The sequence below is a fragment of the Camponotus vicinus genome, unplaced genomic scaffold, assembly GCF_025532165.1.
Source record: "Camponotus vicinus isolate PSW18456_S1 unplaced genomic scaffold, iyCamVici1.0 SCAF_8, whole genome shotgun sequence".
Lineage (NCBI taxonomy): Eukaryota > Metazoa > Arthropoda > Insecta > Hymenoptera > Formicidae > Camponotus > Camponotus vicinus.
This window is the reverse complement of record NW_028141980.1, coordinates 7491033-7511699: the sequence shown is the minus strand read 5'-3', so window position 1 is coordinate 7511699 and position 20667 is coordinate 7491033. Positions and strand designations below refer to the sequence as shown.

Below are 20667 nucleotides of genomic sequence, written 5' to 3'. Positions count from 1 at the left end.
TGATTGGTCAATTTCTTAAGTCTTACGCCTTAAGTCTCCTTAAAATCTCATTGTAGACGACGCTTAAGGCGTAAGATTAGGAGTAAGCGAATGGTTTTTTTCCATTTCGCCTTACTACACCGATAAAACTGTCTTACTTCCTACGAAATGTATATAATAAGATGTCAGCGTACGTGTGAGCTTGGCGCCTGCGCATTATGATTACACTCACATGTCCGCTCAGCTGTAGTTGCATGCTGCTGGCGTATGCACTCTGGCAACAGCCTGCGAGAGCTAAGACAGCTTTAGTAAAAATCATGTGTTCGCGTAGTAAATTAACAGTGAAAATGAAGTGTACTCTGCAGGAATATACGGATATGATTGTGGCTACGGGCTAGCGGGAGAAAATACTTATCGCGCGGCCGCAATTTACGTGGAATGATTTCCCGGGCGTGCACGAAAACCAAGTGGACGTACAATATTACGTGTTGTGCAATAATTATGTGAAACTGGTGTCGTGCATAATATCGGGATAACCGGTCCAGCAGTGCGTCTTCGTGTACGAGATGAAGAAAGGATTCTGGAAGCATTTTATGAAAATCCTGGAACTAGCGTGCGTCATGTGGCACACGAATTTGGTTTTTCGCGATACGCGGTACATCACGCTTTACGTGTAATGGATTACGTCCGTATCATTACCAACGTGTGTAATACATTTTATCGAGGGATTTTCAACCACGGATGAATATTAGTATTTACATATTTAGAAAGTAATTCAGAGGTTTTAACCCACAGAAAAGTATATAATAATGGATCCTAACCTAATATTAATAATTATTTGGAAATGATGGCAAAAGTGGAAGAAGATTTGATCGTTATTCATATTTTATTAAAACTTTTTGATACCTCTTCAACCTACATTATCCTATGGTCCATATTCTGAATCCTCTTTTATCGATAAAAGAGGATTCAGAATATGGACCTATGTCTTGAACAACACTGTACGATACGCTTACTAATTCACATACATCAGCGTTTCTTCCGCCAAAAATTGGATTCGGCGTAACGATAATAGCGTAAAGAGCGTAAAATGACTAGGCGGAAGCTGATACTTAAATGAAACGATGTGATTGGTCGGCGCAAGTTACGCTTACGCAAGTTACGCCACATGTGACGGCACCCTGAGCCGTTACTATCCCCATCGTCTTGTCTCTTTCTACGTCTGTTAACACGTTTCGGTTCCATGCTCCGTCCAATACTATTAAAGTCACTAGATATACAAAGTACCGCAATCCATAAGACTCAATGTATAAAGGTGCCTTTTCACGAGTCGCTGAAACTCTCTAGCTGAAACCGATTGTTTGAGCGACAAAAATGATCACGTGACAACTTTTGGCGCTGAACTATTACAGCGGTAATTTTTGTACATGAAAAGGGTAGCAGCGACAAAATTGAAAGTTGAGACAGATTTTGCGTTATTTGTGTAATCAGTTAAGACAGATTTTGCATTTTTTTTTTATTTTCTTCATGTTCATCTTCCTCGAATAGATCCATCTTTGCATCTTCATGGATTCTTTAAGAATTCTCGGTTCTGTTTGCAAGGTTATGTCACAGGTTATGTCTTTCTTGGTACACTAGTACACACAATCACACAGCGCGGCAGTAGTGTTTCACATAGCAATTGAGCGATAACACTTTTTCTCTCTTTGTAGTTGAATCAGTTCAAACTACAAAATTATAGCCGCTGGAATACGTGCGACAAATTTGTCGCTTTAATTGCTTATTTTAGCAGCACGTGAAATTGCACCTTTAGGAACCAAAATGACGCCAAAAAGTACAAGTGCACACTTTTGTTACGTATGTATGTACACTTTAAGTGCAATTTTCTAACCTGTATGTGAAATCTGAGAAGCATTCGTGACTAGGTTGTTGCGTAAAAGGCTATAGAAATCAAAGCAAAAAAGATTTTTCGTTTATTTCGCATCCCAAAAAGCGAAAATAACAACAAAAAATGTAAAAAATGGCTGAAATTAATTGCCAAAAATATATTATCATTAAGGGGTCATGTAAATATATAATTTGAATGAACCGCTTATTGGAGCCAAAATGGCGAATGATTGCGGTACTTTGTATATCTAGTGACTTTAAGTACTATATATCGATGGCTCCATCTATATTCCGATGTGATTCATTGCATATATGATCTGGGGTAAAGTTAGGATAAACTCTTCGCTCTGATATTTTGGTTGACTGTGTTGATCTCACTTTCATTTATTTAAAACTGTACTTTCATAAAAATCTGTTGCATTTGTGTTGTATCGTAAGTATATAAATATATGTAGAATTATATAAGATATGTAGAAATTTAATACATTATTAGAGATTTAATATATTATTAGTCTTGTTTATCGGGATCAAGATTCCATATTCTTAAGACATATATTCTACGCTTTTAGCATTAATTATCGCAAAGTCATGTTTTTATCCAGATAATCAAGTTTGTTAACGATAGATTTTGTATGATTTATATTAAAATTATAAAGAATATGATATCGTTTTTTACAGATTATGCTATTTTATATAGTTTAAAAAATAATATATTTGATATAATTATATTATATATCTAGATAGCAAAATGCTAGCAACATCTCAGCAATGTGATAGCAGATCTAATTATTTACAGCAGACTACAGCAGATTTCTATCAACTGCATCTGCAATTGCTTCTGTTAACATAAGCTGTTGACACTATATGAAAGCAAAAATGCAATAAAAATATTATCTGTTATCACGATGTAACATCAAATATGAGATATGCAGCAAATATCGAGCAAAGTCTGCCTTTATTATAATAATAACAATAAATAATAATAATATAAATAAAAATAAATATTAATTATAATAATAAAATATATTATTTGCAATAGAAAAATAATAATAGGAGAATAATAATAAAAAATTATTTATTACATAAAATTTATATTCTTAGCCCAATTTTTTAATATCATTATTTTTGTAGAAAATTAAAACTTGTAAAGTAACCTTTTAAAATAATTAAAAAGTAATAATGTTTTTTATTTAATACTTTTTCACAACTAGCACGAGTACTTGACATGTTTTTTATCTTTTTTTAAAAAGGTAAATTTTTAGAGGTTATCATTCGTTTTTGTGCATATTATTCTGTAATATATGACTGAATTTTTAGTATTGGTTTGATGTTATTTCAAGGAATTTTTTAATGTAATCTTTTAGGAAAGATGTCCTTTTTATCGAAAGTCAAAATTAAGTTTAAAATTAAGTTGTATCAGCACCATTTGATTTAATGCTATTTTTAATTTTCGATTAAATAAATTTTAATTAACCTTTTCGTACCTCCGGTTTTCCTAAAAGAGGTGTTTCATATGAAGATAGTTTTATAGGTTTTTGCGGATGTTTATTCCAAATTTACTATTAAAATTTGAAATTTAAAAATGGCAGATTCAAGATGGCAGCCATGAAAAGCTGAAATATCGATATATTTAAAGTATAAGCTTGGATTTTTTAAATATACCCATACAGCACAGAAGCTTGCATCAACATTGCTGCAATGTTACAACATTGCTCACTGCCGTGTAATGTTGCAAAAATAATGCAGAGACATTATTTTGTAATATTACTTTAGCAACGTTTTAACATAGCGAAAATGTATAAAATGTGTTTCTTTACTTTCGGCTACGCGGCGACACCAAATTTAACTAACTCGTATTCGAATTCATCTAAAGTGGATATAAGGTCTACAAAGGACTAATGTAGTAATTATATTTCTTGTCTTGTGTCAGTTTAATTTCTGATAAACTGACTTAGTTTATTTAATATTCTGAATCCTAATGAGGGATCTAGATCATTAAACAAATAATTTGTTTAATAATCTGGATCCCTTATTGGGTTTCAGAATATTAAACAGATTTTTCTCAATTGAATGGGTAAATAGAAAATAATTCATTTGCACGTATTAAAATATTCTGGTGTCGAATGTATGTAAAATAATTGTATGTATACAGAGTGTCCCATTTTAAAAGTTCCACCCTCATAACTTTTTAGAATCAATGTTTGAAGGAAAACGACTCGGACAAAAGTTGTACGGAACAAAGGGGGCTATCTAATAGTGACCTTGGATTCGATATTAAAGGTCATTTTCAAGGTCATTTGAAGGTCAACTTCCGTTTTTTAAATGGGAATCCCTATTTTTTATTACTTATTCTTGTAGCTTATCTCGAGAGCTTTCCAAAACACTATAATAAAGTATTTCTTCATTCAGTACTTTTCGAGTTATAAGGCTTGAAATAGTTTCTTAATTTTACATGAATCATAAAATATCTAGTAAAATATTCATTTTGCGATTATCTTATCTTAATACTTTTATGCACAAAATAATGTGAGGAATCAATTGGTGTAAAGAAAAAAAACATAGTTGTTTTTGAGAAAAAATATGTAATTGTTAATTGCAATTACATATTTTTTCTCCGGAACAATTATGTGTTTTCTTTACACCAATCGATTCCTCACATTATTTTGTATATAAAAGTATTAGGGTAAGATAATCGAAAAATGAATATTTTACAAGATATTTTACGGTTTATGTAAAATTAAGAAATTATTTCAAGCCTCATAACTCAAAAAGTACTTAATGAAAAAATATTTCATTAGAATGTTTTGAAAAGCTCTCAAGGTAAGCTACGAGAATATGTAATAAAAAATAGGGAGTTCCATTTAAAAAATTCAAAGTGACCTTGCCCTGACATTGACAACGCCACCCAAGATCAAACCAATGATACCATCTTATGTCACCCTTCAAGCCATACTACTTATGTCTGAAACATCTTTCGATTTAACGCAGTGTTTCTGAGATATTTGAATGGGTCCTTTAAAATGGGACAGCCTGTATATTATGGTTTTTCTGAATGCACACACACATTCGACTCGTGGCGTTGTTATACACTTTTTTTGCAAGCCGCGCATTTGCCGCGAGACTCGGATGCGTCGTCTTTACATCGCGCACACTTTGATTACACATATAAACTATTATAATATTTATCATAATGAAGTTATTAGATTTAAATAAAACTTTAAGTTTATAATTAACACATAAATTCTATGATTTTTCGACATAATATACGGTTCCCAGATAGCATCATGGACGTCCTATTGACGTCCAATGGATATCCGAGTTCGGACATTGGAACATCCAAAAGACGTGTGAATTAAGTTCGATGGACATCCATTGAACGTCCATAGGGCGTCGATTTTTCACAACTTTGGAAATTTAAAATAATACTGAAAAAACGATCTGAAATGGACATCATTTTCAGTGCCCTACTCTTCAAAATTATTGTTGAAATAAACATCAAAAATTCATAAACCCAGATAAAAGTTTATATTTAATTATATATAATTGTGTAGATATAATTATGTATGGATTTTGACCTAATTTAATCATATACAGGGTGTCCCATTTTAATTGTGAACCCCGATTAATATCTCAGAAAGTGTTCGGATGAAAAAATATTTCAGACAAAAGTTGTAGGGTTTCAAGTAACGCTTTACGCAACAATACTGGTACGACCTTGAAGAGCTTGTCACGTAAAGATCATCTTGAAATTTTTTAATGGAAACCTCTATTTTTTATCGCGAAGAAAAAATATGTAATTTGCAATTAACAATTACATATTTTTTTTTCGAAACAATTATGTGTTTTCTTTACACCAATTGATTCCTCTCATTATTTTGTACATAAAAGTATCAAGGTAAGATAATCCGAATCGAAAAATGAATATTTTACTAGATATTTTATGGTTTATGTAAAATTAAGAGATTATTTCAAGCCTCATAACTCAAAAAGTACTTAATGCAAAGATACTTTATTATAGTGTTTTGAAAAGCTTTCGAAATGAACTACAAGAATATGCAATAAAAAATAGGAGTTTCCGTTAAAAAGTTTCAAAATAATCTTTACGTGGCCTTGACAAAGCTCTTCGAAATCATACCGGTATTGTTGCGTAAAGCATTACTTAAAATCCTACAACTTTTGTCTGAAACATTTTTTCATCCGAACACTTTCTGCGATATTAATCGAGGTGCACGATTAAAATGGGGCAGCCTGTATATAAAATTATTTTTGATTATATATAAATAAATCGCATTATGTATTCTTTATAACATAAAAAATTTGGCCCAACAAAATTAAATAATATAATTAAATAATATAATTTATCTATTTCATATAAAATTTTACATAAAAATTTTATATAAAAAGTTTATTTATATTTATACTTGATTATTGCACTCTACATTTTAAATGGATAATTTAAAATGTAAAGTGCAACAAGCAAAGTGCCTTAAATAGGTAACGGATTTCGTTTATTCGCCGGACATTTACTTGTCCGATTTATAAAGTCAATTTAATATTTGAAGCTCCTGCAATGAGATCAGAAATTAAATTGAACAGTATATCTTTAATCTTTTTAATTTAATTTGTTATCCTTTGCAAACTTTATATAATTCTCATAATTAAAACTTAAATACGAGAAAGATAGCGTATCGCACGTTGCGTAGCGGTAAATGAACGAACTAACACATCCTTGCGTGCTCGCGCGAAACTGTGACGTCCAAGACCGGACATCTTGTGGACGTCCAAATATTGACCGTTAAGGGATGTCTGAAATCGGATGGTACGATGGACGTTCATTTCATGTCCATGGACGTGCTAACATAAAATAGACATAAAATGAACGTCCATAGAATGTTCTGTGCTATCTGGGTTATTCTTCATTCTCTAAAAGTTTGATTTTTTGCAAAGTTTAGATAATTTTATTTTATTGTAAACATTACATTTTAAAGTGTGCGATTTTTTACATGTAGCTTGAACCTTCTTCTTTAAAACAAGCCAAAGTAGAAGTCGATAGGATTATTCGTTTAAAAGTTATGATTTCTTTCGTAGGTGGGACATATATGTCCCGGAGGTACGAAAGAGTTAAATTGATTGAAAATTGACTTATAATCGTCATAAAGTTCTAAGTCGACTTATTAGCTGACTACACAGTCGAGTCATTTGTTGACTATTAGTCAACTATAAGTTGACATTCAATCTGACTTTGAAGTTGATTTTAGATTTTTTTTACCAACTGACAGTCAACTTAATAATAATCGACTTGCTGGATAATGTCGATTTTCTGTATTGTAATAATAATAAATTTAGAAAATATAATCAGTGAAAAATCGTCAATTGAAAAGATATCGAATCAACTTTTCGACTTTTTAACTAAAAGGATTGATGTAGATATCTAAATTTGATTGATTAGACGTTTTTGTGTCCCTCAAATTAAATCCCACACAGCACATTATACTAAAAGATAACGAAAAGATATGTCTTTTTTAAATTATCTCTTCGACAAAACGAAAAGATGTTTATAAAGACATCTTTTCGCTTTGTCAAAAAAGATGACATAAAAAAGACATAATAGTATGATATATATATATAAATATATAAATATATATATATATATATATATATATATATATATATATATATATATATATATACAGGGTGACCCATTTTAACTTAGGCAGCCAAATAACTCGAAAAATAAGCAAGATAGAGAAAAATGTTTTAGACAAAAGTTGTATGGTTTCGAGGGGGCCATAAGATGGTATCATTGGTTTGACCTTGAAGCGTCATTTGAAGGTCACGTGAAGGTCACTTCAATTTTTTTAAATGGAATACCCTATATATTTTTGTACATTCTTGTAGCTTATTTCGAGAGCTTTCCAAAACACTATAATTAAGTACCTTTCCGTTAAGTACTTTTTGAGTTATGATGCTTGAAATAATTTCTTAATTTTACATAAACCGTAAAATATCTTGTAAAATATTCATTTTTCGATTATCTTACCTTAATACTTTTATGTACAAAATAATGAGAGGAATCAATTGGTGTAAAGAAAACACATAGTTGTTTTTAAGAAAAAATATGGAATTGTTAATTGCAAAACGTCTCTCTTAGTCGTTTTTTTAAATATTTAAAAAAGCTAAAAACGAGTCTAGTAGCTTATTAAACTCCAGATAACCAAACATAATTAATCATATTGGGCAAACTGCTACACAGCATGTTGTTGCATATGTTTATTGTAGGTTTGCTAAAGGGTCGTCTACAATGGCCGTAGCATAAGGTTGTAAGGCCGTAGTCGTAAGAAATTGACCGAATAACAGTTGATTGACTGAATCACAGTTGATTATTCTCCTGAACTTCAACTGGGATTGGTCAATTTCTTATGACTACGGTCTTACAACCTTATGCTATGGCCATTGTAGACGACCCTTAACATCGACAGAGAACGTTAGTGAATGTAATGTATGAGTATTTACATAAGCGATCAATTAACGAAATTTCGAAAGCAAATGAATTTATTGAAATATATGTTATCAACAACATGACAACAATTAATGATTTATCATTTAAAATATTATGACAGCAATAATGTAAATACAGGGTGATTTATTTTAATCTTAACAGGCAAATATTTTGAAAAATATGCGAGATACGAAAAAATGTTTCAGACAAAAGTTGTATGGTTTTAAAGGAGACATAAGATGGTGTCATTAATTTGACCTTAAATAGTTACTTAAAGGTCACGTGAAGGTCACCCTCAATTTTTTAAATGGAACTGCCTACTTTTTATTACGTATTCTTGTAGTTTATCTCGAGAGCTTTCCAAAACACTATAATTAAGTTAGTTTTCATTAAGTACTTTCCGAGTTATGAGGCTTGAAATCGTTTCTTAATTTTACATAAACCGTAAAATATCTTGTAAAATATTTATTTTTCGATTACCTCACCTGAATACTTTTATGTACAAACTAATGAGAGGAATCGATTGGTGTAAAGAAAACACATAATTGTTTCGAAAAAAAAAAAATGTAATTGTCAATTGCAAATTACATTTTTTTTTTCGAAACAATTTTCTTTACACCAATTGATTCCTCTCATTAGTTTGTACATAAAAGTATTCAGGTGAGGTAATCGAAAAATGAATATTTTACAAGATATTTTACGGTTTATGTAAAATTAAGAAACGATTTCAAGCCTCATAACTCGGAAAGTACTCAATGAAAACTAACTTAATTATAGTGTTTTGGAAAGCTCTCGAGATAAACTACAAGAATATGTAATAAAAAATAGGCGGTTCCATTTAAGAAATTGAGGGTGACCTTCACATGACCTTTAGGTAACTATTTAAGGTCAAATTAATGACACCATCTTATGTCTCCTTTAAAACCATATAACTTTTGTCTGAAACATTTTTTCGTATCTCGCATATTTTTCAAAATATTTGCCTGTTGAGATTAAAATGAATCACCCTGTATAATGATTATCATTCACTGTCATGCATATTTTTTTTCTGCAATGAAGTTTTTTAATCAGCTATGATTCATCAATGAGCTATCATTGTCAATAAATTATTAAAAATATATTATACGTTGACGACAATGAAACTGCGTATAACTCTTAAGATTTAATTCACAAAGTTTATTCGTTTACTGCTATGCAACGCATTATGCATTATTTATCCTATAAAATTCTTATAAAATTTTTCTTATAAAAGTATATAAAGCTTGCAAAGCATAGCTAATAATATTAAAAATGTAAATATTAAAAATATAAAAAATATTTTTTGTCAATTCTAATACAATCTTAATATAAGGGATTTTAGATCTTGAATTTGTTCGGAAATAGAAAGAGTATCCGAATAAGTAAAAATCGTCGATTTTTTACATTTATTGGAAATGTAAAATTTAGAAATTTAATCTCTGTATAAATAAAATCTTGAATTTTATGAACTGAGTATTTAAATTTTATTAATTATTTGTTATTTATTTCATAATATGTTCAAGAAGACATGTTTAATCAAAAAAGCGTGGAATTAAGTTAAAATATATTTAAAAAATATATTAAAATATATTAGTATTTTCGTAACGTCTATAAAAATTGTTACAATGCCGTTAATTATGTATGATAAATCGACGACGTCATCATAAGTTGCCGTCAAATTGCTGTCACATCTCCTCTATGCGGATAACAAATCGGTGTTAATATCTTGCCGTCAATTTGCCATTTTTAAACTTAGAATTCACGTGAATTCAATGTAACAAACATAATGCTATTGTATCTGATTCCTAATTTTTTAGAATTAGTTGCTTCAACAATTGTTGATAACAACAAACTTATAAATAGTTGGGTATCTAAAATGTTTATTTCGATAATCTATACAACTTTTACGCATACACTTGGCAATAAGAATACTTTCACACATACGCAATAAATGAACTATTTCTTATTTTAATTTCCCCCGCTCAATTTTAAATAATCTGTTTAATATTTTGTTGGGACCCCAACACAAGATTTAGAATATTAGATTATTGACAATTAAGTCAGTTTATTATAGAAATTAAATTGACAAAGAAAGATACATATACTTTGGATTTTCGTCCTTCATAGACTTCTGTTATATCCATAATGGAAAATTGAACACGAGTTAGCGAAATTTGATGTTGCCGCGTAGCGGCAAACGATCATATAGTAAAACAAAAGATCATATAGTAAAACATATTATATACGTAAACGTTTAATAATTACTTTCCAACCTGTCATACTTAATTATTATATTTGTTCTTAAATTGTTTTATAATATACAAATTTACGGAAAATATGTCCTTATGTAATAAATAAAAACAAAATTTTCGACTAGTTGAAAAGTAATTTAACTGTATACTAATTTCAATCATAGACGGGATAGACGTCTAATAGTCGTTTTTTTGACCTATTTCTCATTAGAAAACTTTTCGGTTGCACTTTCGATTTTCTTTAGTGACAGAGAAATGTTAATTATTTATTGAAATGAGTTGAACATATGACCAAAACATTTGAATTTTGTAATTTCGTTATTATTATAATACAGAAAATATGTGCACACACTAGATCCTGCGTCTGGCACTTATAAGCAGAGTCCGGATCTTGGTACCGTTTTCCCCACTCCAAGTGCATGCTAGTGGCCGAGCGCCGCGAAAAGCAGTCCCTGGCGAAAATAAGAAACTTTATAAAGCGTTAACAACCGTTGAGTGAGGGTTTTCTGAGAGTTTATATGTTTTTCAAACTTTGTAAGAGCACTTACATAACGCTGTTGGGTTTTGAATGCTTATCAAACGCTGCAGTGTTGCAATTTTTGTTCTACAAACTCTTTATATAATGTTACATGAAAGTTTTGCAATGCTGAGGTAAAATTTTTCAGAGTACGTTCAGTAAACGTTGATACATCTTCGTGTACAGAGTTTACTCAGACTTTTCAAACGTTTACGATTACGCTATAACGTACAAACGTCTTTTAAACGCTGCAGTGTTGCAATTTTTGTTCTACAAACTCTTTACTAATCGTTTTTAAACTCTCGACGAACTTCCACAAACGTTCATGTAAACGCCAAACAAACGTCTCATTTTTGCCAGGGGTATCGTCTATGCCGGTCTAGTGATGGTAGCAAAGAGAGCATCGTCGCGTAGAAAAAAAAATATATATATATTAACATAGAATATATGTTTATTTAATATTATACATAATATATAAAATAATATAATAAAATAATATATATATATATATATATATATATATATATATATATATATACAGGGTGACCCATTTTAACTTAGGCAGCCAAATAACTCGAAAAATAAGCAAGATAGAGAAAAATGTTTTAGACAAAAGTTGTATGGTTTCGAGGGGGCCATAAGATGGTATCATTGGTTTGACCTTGAAGAGTCATTTGAAGGTCACGTGAAGGTCACTTCAATTTTTTTAAATGGAATACCCTATATATTTTTGTACATTCTTGTAGCTTATTTCGAGAGCTTTCCAAAACACTATAATTAAGTACCTTTCCGTTAAGTACTTTTTGAGTTATGATGCTTGAAATAATTTCTTAATTTTACATAAACCGTAAAATATCTTGTAAAATATTCATTTTTCGATTATCTTACCTTAATACTTTTATGTACAAAATAATGAGAGGAATCAATTGGTGTAAAGAAAACACATAGTTGTTTTTAAGAAAAAATATGGAATTGTTAATTGCAAATTACATATTTTTTCTTCGAAACAACTATGTGTTTTCTTTACACCAATTGATTCCTCTCATTATTTTGTACATAAAACTATTAAGGTAAGGTAATCGAAAAATGAATATTTTACAAGATATTTTACGGTTTATGTAAAATTAAGAAATTATTTCAAGCCTCATAACTCAAAAAGTACTTAACGAAAATGTACTTAATTATAGTGTTTTGGAAAGCTCTCGAGATGAGCTACAAGAATGTACAAAAATATATAGGATGTTCCATTTAAAAAAATTGAAGTGACCTTCACGTGACCTTCAAATGACTCTTCAAGGTCAAACCAATGATACCATCTTATGGCCCCCTCGAAACCATACAACTTTTGTCTAAAACATTTTTCTCTATCTTGCTTATTTTTCGAGTTATTTGGCTGCCTAAGTTAAAATGGGTCACCCTGTATATATAATATAAAATATAAAATAATATAATAAATTATTATATTTTCTTTTTCTACGTGATGGTGCCCTCTTTGCTACCATCACTAGACCGGCATAAACGGTACTGCTTTTCGCGGCGCTCGGCCGCTAGCATGCACTTGAAATGGGGAAACCGGCACCAAGATCCGGACTCTGCTTATAAGTTTATTTTTTTATTATTTTTTTAAATTGAATGTCATCAGAATCCACACATATTTATTCTTAACACATAAAATTAAATGATTTTAAAAAATATGGAGTTATTGTCTCTCGAAATTTTAGAATAGTATAATTTTATGATTTAAAGCTATATTATACTGATTTATATAAAGTGTCATAATCTTCGTACAATACTTTCATAGCGTATTCTATTGATAAAATAAAGTAAAAAATTCTAATACGAAAATGTTGAGGCTGCAATAATTTTTGATTTATAAGCAATCAAAGTTTTGCCAATGATATCGCATAGAATTCGCGCGTTCAAGCCTGTAATTATACCACTGTAATCTATTACGGTTTTTTTCATATCAGGTGATATTGATTTTTACTGATTGTGAGTAGCTTGTAATTGTGAGTAGCTAATTTTATTTTTTTGTTTGTAAATAATAATATTGTAAATAATAATATATAGAAAACATTTAATTATTTATTAAATAAAAATTTGAATAATTGATTAATTATTACATTTAAACAGAATTACAAAACCTAATGTTTTTTTACATATTTGAAAAATGAGATTATATTTATTTATACAATTTTTTTAATCAAAGAAATATTTGTAGAAATTAATCTATTATATATAATATCATTATAAAATAAAATAAATCAGCTGTACAGTAAAAATCAATATTATCTGACATGAAAAAATCAATAACAGATGGTAGATCGTACGCGTGTAAATGTAGTTACAGATTTGAATGTGCGAATTCTATGCGATAACATTGGCAAACTTTGTTTATCAAAAACTATTATAGCTTCAACATTTTCGTATTAAAATTTTTTTACTCTATTTTATCTCTAGAATACGCTTTTAAAATATAGAGATTGTGAGACACTTTATTTATTATATATTATATCATATATTATGTTAAAAATCAATGTATGTAACATAAATGTTCACCATTGACAGTATAAATATCGGTACGAAATTCTGTAATATGTGTCAGACATATATTATATTTCACTATTTTAACAATATTTTAACATATTGCTGAAATAATATTCTAAAATAATGTTTTCGTAATATCTTGGCAATATTACACTGCAATATGCAATGTTGCAACAATACATTGTAGCAATATTGCTGTAAGCTTTTGAGCTGTATGAAAAAGATCGGCTTTATTAGATTTGAAATACACTCGTCAACAAAATTATCGCATAGGTAATTTCATGTCAAATTTTCGCACAACTTCAAATAAATATAACTCCGTCAAAAATGGTTGTACTTGAAAAAATTTTTTTCATTCTTAAGCTTAAAGCCTCTATTTTAAAAATCATTTGTCAGATTTAGAATTTATCCTCCTCCCCTCTTGTCACCTTCTTAAAAGCAAGGATGTGTTTTGTCTCCAAAAAATTGCATAATTTGACGCATTCCACGGGGTGAAATAAATTTTTTTCGCAAATTTCATAATAATCATCGTAAAATATGGACTTTTATGTAAATTAAAAAAAAATGAAGTTTGTACGATTTTTTTGGCGGAGTTACGACACATCAAAGTTACCTATACATTTTGTTCATTTACTACCGCCAATATTAGCATTTTCTGATGCGCACCACGATGAGGTTGCTGGTCGGATTTGGCGCATCGTGTGTGTGCATATGTGTGTGTATGTGTGTATATGAAACACGTCCTTACTTTTAAGGAGATGACAAAGGGGGGGGAGGATATATTCTAAATCTGACAAATGATTTTTAAAATAGAGGATTTAAGCTTGAAAATGAAAAAAAATTTTTTCAAATACGACCATTTTTGAGTTACACTTATTTGAAGTTATGCGAAAATGTGACATGAAACTACCTATGCGATAATTTTGTTGACGAGTGTATCTTTAAAATTGTATATAGGATTTTAAAAAAATAGCAAGAGAGAAAAAGTTTTAATTTTGACGCACTAAATATGAAAATATAAAAAAAATAGGAAATTTTTATTTTTAAAATTAAAGTTAACTTTCAGATAATCTTAAAATTTTATTCAAGATAAAATAAACATATAAATTGGGCTTGATGGCAATGCGAGTCAAGTGTCGAGCTTATTACACATTTATTTATTGTATAAAAACAAATAAATATGATACAATTGTGAAAAGTTTGCGAACGTTTTGACACTATTTTTGGGTCATCTTCAGCGTAAATATAATGATTAAAAATAACAAAGACTACATAATCGGAGTCAATTATATTAAAAGCGTGCCGTCTAAAATTACATTAAAATTGAATGACTCGGTGTTTCATTATTCTTATTTTGATGGCCCGTATAACTCGTATTGCCATCAAAATCAATTTATCAAAATAAAATATTTTTTTTCGAAACCAAACAATTTTTGAAACATTTTTCATTTGATGCATATTTTTTGAGTTATTTTTAAGCGATATATTATAAATGATTTATCGTGTATACAAGTTGACTGATAACTTTTTGCGGTCCCGAAGTATGAAGGTAGATTGGCTCAAATTAAGAAAGAAAATCCTCTACTGTTTTGCGATATTCGCAATAATTAACGAAAAATTAATTAAAGAAGATCGGCCAATGCGTGGCTAGAAACGCGTGGCGGCGAAGGCGGTCTCACTGTAACATAATGGCGGTGCGCGGCGAAGCGGTGATTGGGGAGGGGAGGAGCCTTCGCCGCGAACCTACACACTCATCGCCAGAGTCCGGATCTTGGTACCGTTTTCCCCACTTCAAGTGCATGCTAGCGGTCGAGCGCCGCGAAAAGCAGTATCGTTTAGTGATGGTAGCAAAGAGAGCATCGTCGCGTAGAAAAAAAATATATATATTAACATAGAATATATGTTTATTTAATATTATACATAATATATAAAATAATATAATAAAATTATATATATATATATATATATATATATATATATATATACAGGGTGTCGCAGACCACCCGTATCAGCCGAATATCTCAAAAACTGAGCGTGGCAGACAAAAATATTTCAGACAAAAGTTGTAAGGTTTCAAATATCGCATTACATGGCGATATCAGTATGACTTTGAAGAATGTTGTCAAGGTCACATAAAGAAAAAACATAGTTGTTTTTAAGAAAAAATATGTAATTTGCAATTAACAATTCCATATTTTTTCTTAAAAACAACTGTATGTTTTCTTTACACCAATTGATTACTCTCATTATTTTGTACATAAAAGTATTAAGGTAAGATAATCGAAAAATGAATATTTTACTAGATATTTTATGGTTTATGTAAAATTAAGAAATTATTTCAAGCCTCATAACTCGAAAAGTACTCAATAAAGAAATACTTTATTATAGTGTTTTGGAAAGCTCTCGAGATAAGCTACAAGAATAAGTAATAAAAAATAGGGGGTTCCGTTTACAGAATTCAAGGTGACCTTTACGTGACCTTGACAACACTCTTCAAGGTCATACTGATATCGCCATGTAATGCGTTACTTGAAACCTTACAACTTTTGTTTGAAATATTTTTGTCTGCCGCGCTCAGTTTTTGAGATATTCGGCTGATACGGGTGGTCTGCGACACCCTGTATATATATTATATAAAATATAAAATAATATAATAAATTATTATATTTTCTTTTTCTACGTGACGGTGCCCTCTTTGCTACCATTACTAGACCGGCATAGACTGTACTGCTTTTCGCGGCGCTCGGCCGCTAGCACCTGGAATGGGGAAAACGGCACCAAGATCCAGACTCTGCTCATCGCTCTTCCTTTCCCCAATCACCGCTTCGCCGTGCGCCGTCATTACAGTGTTACAGTGAGACCGCCTTTGCCGCCGCGCTTCTAGCCACGCGCATTGGCTGATCTTCTTTAATTAATTTTTTGTTAATTATTGCAAATACCGCAAAACAGTAGAGGACCTTCCTTCTTAATTTGAGCCAATCTACCTTCACACTTCGGGACCGCAAAACGTTATCGGATACCCTGTATATATACAGGGTGACCCATTTTAACTTAGGCAGCCAAATAACTCGAAAAATAAGCAAGATAGAGAAAAATGTTTTAGACAAAAGTTGTATGGTTTCGAGGGGGCCATAAGATGGTATCATTGGTTTGACCTTGAAGAGTCATTTGAAGGTCACGTGAAGGTCACTTCAATTTTTTTAAATGGAATACCCTATATATTTTTGTACATTCTTGTAGCTTATTTCGAGAGCTTTCCAAAACACTATAATTAAGTACCTTTCCGTTAAGTACTTTTTGAGTTATGATGCTTGAAATAATTTCTTAATTTTACATAAACCGTAAAATATCTTGTAAAATATTCATTTTTCGATTATCTTACCTTAATACTTTTATGTACAAAATAATGAGAGGAATCAATTGGTGTAAAGAAAACACATAGTTGTTTTTAAGAAAAAATATGGAATTGTTAATTGCAAATTACATATTTTTTCTTCGAAACAACTATGTGTTTTCTTTACACCAATTGATTCCTCTCATTATTTTGTACATAAAACTATTAAGGTAAGGTAATCGAAAAATGAATATTTTACAAGATATTTTACGGTTTATGTAAAATTAAGAAATTATTTCAAGCCTCATAACTCAAAAAGTACTTAACGAAAATGTACTTAATTATAGTGTTTTGGAAAGCTCTCGAGATGAGCTACAAGAATGTACAAAAATATATAGGATGTTCCATTTAAAAAAATTGAAGTGACCTTCACGTGACCTTCAAATGACTCTTCAAGGTCAAACCAATGATACCATCTTATGGCCCCCTCGAAACCATACAACTTTTGTCTAAAACATTTTTCTCTGTCTTGCTTATTTTTCGAGTTATTTGGCTGCCTAAGTTAAAATGGGTCACCCTGTATGTATATACATGAATACAGAACGCACGCACGCATGTCAAAATGCACACACGCACCAATATAATAATTATATTAAAACTCCAAATAAAAAAATGTAAATGTATTTCATTTAATTTTTCTTATTTTTATTTTTATTCTTTTTCTAGAAAAAATATTAATTTTTTTGCTAAAATATGACTTTAAAGTTATATTATGATTTACTCTCACAACCATCGAGAGCACTATACATATTTCTTAAAATATGTGATATACCATTTGAACAGAAGATTATAAACTTAAAGAATCTCGAGCAGTATACTCCAGAGTTTGAACAGATTAATCCATTCAAGAAAATCCCTGTTATAGAGCATAATGGTTTCAAACTTACTGAAAGGTATTATTTTTTGTTATAAAAACTAATAAATATATAAATATACAGGGTGTCCCATTTTATTTTTGTCAGTCAAATATCTCGATATTACTTAGAGTTAGAAAAAATGTTTCAGACAAAAGTTGTATGGCTTGAAGGGGGCCATAAGATGGTGTCATTGGTTTAATTTGCAATTAACATTATTTTTTTTTAAAAACAACTATGTTTTTTTTTACACCAATTGATTCCTCTCATTATTTTGTACATAAAAGTACCCTAACAACACACATGCCCAAAAGATGTCCAGAGGTCATCGAGAGGACATCCAGAGGGCATAAAATATCCTTTGGCTATCCTCTAGATATTCTATGGACGTCTTTTGGACATGTGTGTTGTTAGGGTATTAAAGTAAGATAATCGAAAAATGAATATTTTACTAGATATTTATGGTTTATGTAAAATTAAGAAATTATTTCAAGCCTCATAACTCGAAAAGTACTGAATGAAGAAATACTTTATTATAGTGTTTTGGAAAGCTTTCGAGATAAGCTACAAGAATAAGTAATAAAAAGTAGGAGGTTCCGTTTAAAAAATTGAAGGTGATCTTCACGTGACCTTCAAACGACTTTTCAAGGTCAAATCAATGACACCATCTTATGGCCCCCTTTAAGCCATACAACTTTTGTCTGAAACATTTTTTTCTAACTTTAAGTATATCAAGATATTTGACTGACAAAAATAAAATGGGACACCCTGTATAAAAAATAAAAATAGTAAATATTTTTATTTTAATTATTTTTAATATTGTTCTATATAGTATAGGGATTATACGATACATATGCAGAGAATTTAAGGTAGATGATTACTGGTATCCATCTAATTCAAAACATCAAGCAAAAGTTGATGAATACCTCGAATGGCAACATCTCAATACAAGACTTCATTGTGCATCATATTTCTTAATAAAGGTAATACATTATTACTTTTGCATACTTTCTTTATCTGCTGCATAAAAAAATACATTTATACATTATTTTTACTTTGTATTTTAGTTTCTTAATCCACTTATGCAAAACAGACCAGCAAAGCCAGAAAAAGTGGCTGAATTTGAAAGTCGCATGAGTAATTGTCTTGATATTATCGAGAATATATGGCTAAAAGATACGCAATTCTTAATTGGAAACACAATCACTGTGGCTGACATATTCTGTGCTTGCGAACTGGAGCAACCACGTAAGCTATATATATAAATTTTTTGCTTCCCCTTCCTCGAGGCATTATGAATCACTGTATCTTGCTTACAATTTTAGGTATGGCTGGTTACGATCCGAAAAAAGGGAGACCACATCTGACTGCTTGGATGGATAAAGTTATCGAAGCAACAAGTCCGTATTATCAAGAAGCTCATATATTTTTAAATAAAATTGCTGAAGCCAAATCAGGCGAAAATTCCAATTCTAAGCTTTAATTTAAAGATCAACACACACACATACACATATATATATATATATATATATATATATATATATATAATTTTAATAGATGGTAATATTTTTAATATTTTGTTTGATGTTTTAGGTGATATTTTTTTCAATAAATTAAGATTTATATGTGTTATATTAAGGAATAAATAATTTATGTCACTCATTTATTTTTCATTCGTTTATTTGCATCCATTTAAACAAATATGGTGGTGCAATTTCTTTGCAAACTTTTATAAAAGTATAAAAACTTGATTATAATTTTACATGTATAATAATTAGAAAGCATTGAAATAAACATGCTATTATTCCTTAAAGCGATACAAGATTTTTTTAAATATATGTATTCCTGAAAATAATAAGAATGAATATAGTTTTATTAACTCTTCTCTCTTGGTGACATATCATATGTTTCCAATAATAATTTATTTTTCAAGTTCCTAATTTTTAACAGGAAATCTCCTGATTTCTCATTATAGTCGCGTTACAAATAAAACAAGATTACAAAATAAAACAAGAGAAACTAAAAGTTAAAGAAATTACGTAAATCTTTTTTTTTTAAAAGATATATCAAAGTAAATTATATGTAATTTAATAGTCACATATTTTTTTGCTGAATTGAAGAAACTGATAAAATATGTAAAAACTAATTGATTATACATATATATATATATATATATATATATATATATATATATAATCAATTAATTTTTACATATTTTATCAGATCATGACATTCAAAACAAAAAATCATTCTTTTAGTATATATATATATATATATATATATATACTAAAAGAATGATTTTTATATATACATATACATATTACCAAAAGAATGATTTTTGTTTTGAATGTCATGATCTGACATGGCTACAATGCGAGAAATTTTCTAGGAATGTTAATAAAATAAAAGATTCCAATCATTCAAGTCATTATGACTATGCATACAAGGTACATGAGAGGTAGCACGTTCATTCGTTAGAACACGTAATTTACATATATTGATGCATATATGTAATTTTTGCATTATATAATTATTGCACAATATATATACCATTTACCGTATAATAGTAAGATATAATTTTAGTGTGCTGAACTCTCTCTCTCTCTCTTCATATGTTCATAATTTACAAAACAAGAATATTACATAAATTGTGTATAAAGCACCATAATGTTACAATAAGCGTTTGTATTACAATCAGGCACATTTTATCACATTTGTAG

The 20667-nt window shown here is 29.7% G+C and overlaps 1 protein-coding gene across 1 annotated transcript; it reads left to right on the top strand.

Moving 5' to 3' along the window:
* The first annotated feature begins 2166 nt into the window (after positions 1-2166).
* Positions 2167-19609, top strand: LOC145975291 (glutathione S-transferase theta-3). Its single transcript, XM_083105648.1, has 5 exons — positions 2167-2299; positions 17760-17986; positions 18780-18930; positions 19015-19195; positions 19273-19609. Exons 2-5 carry the CDS (start codon positions 17787-17789, stop codon positions 19428-19430), a joined length of 690 nt encoding a protein of 229 aa, XP_082961774.1. The 5' UTR covers positions 2167-2299; positions 17760-17786; the 3' UTR covers positions 19431-19609.
* Positions 19610-20667: the final 1058 nt, after the last annotated feature.

Bases quoted from the DNA above. Each gene is read 5' to 3' on its own strand.
- LOC145975291 (XM_083105648.1), top strand. From the start codon at position 17,787: ATGACTTTAAAGTTATATTATGATTTACTCTCACAACCATCGAGAGCA. The intron at 17,987-18,779 runs GTATTATTTTTT...TGTTCTATATAG, and splicing joins GGTTTCAAACTTACTGAAAG to TATAGGGATTATACGATACA. The intron at 18,931-19,014 runs GTAATACATTAT...TTTGTATTTTAG, and splicing joins CATCATATTTCTTAATAAAG to TTTCTTAATCCACTTATGCA.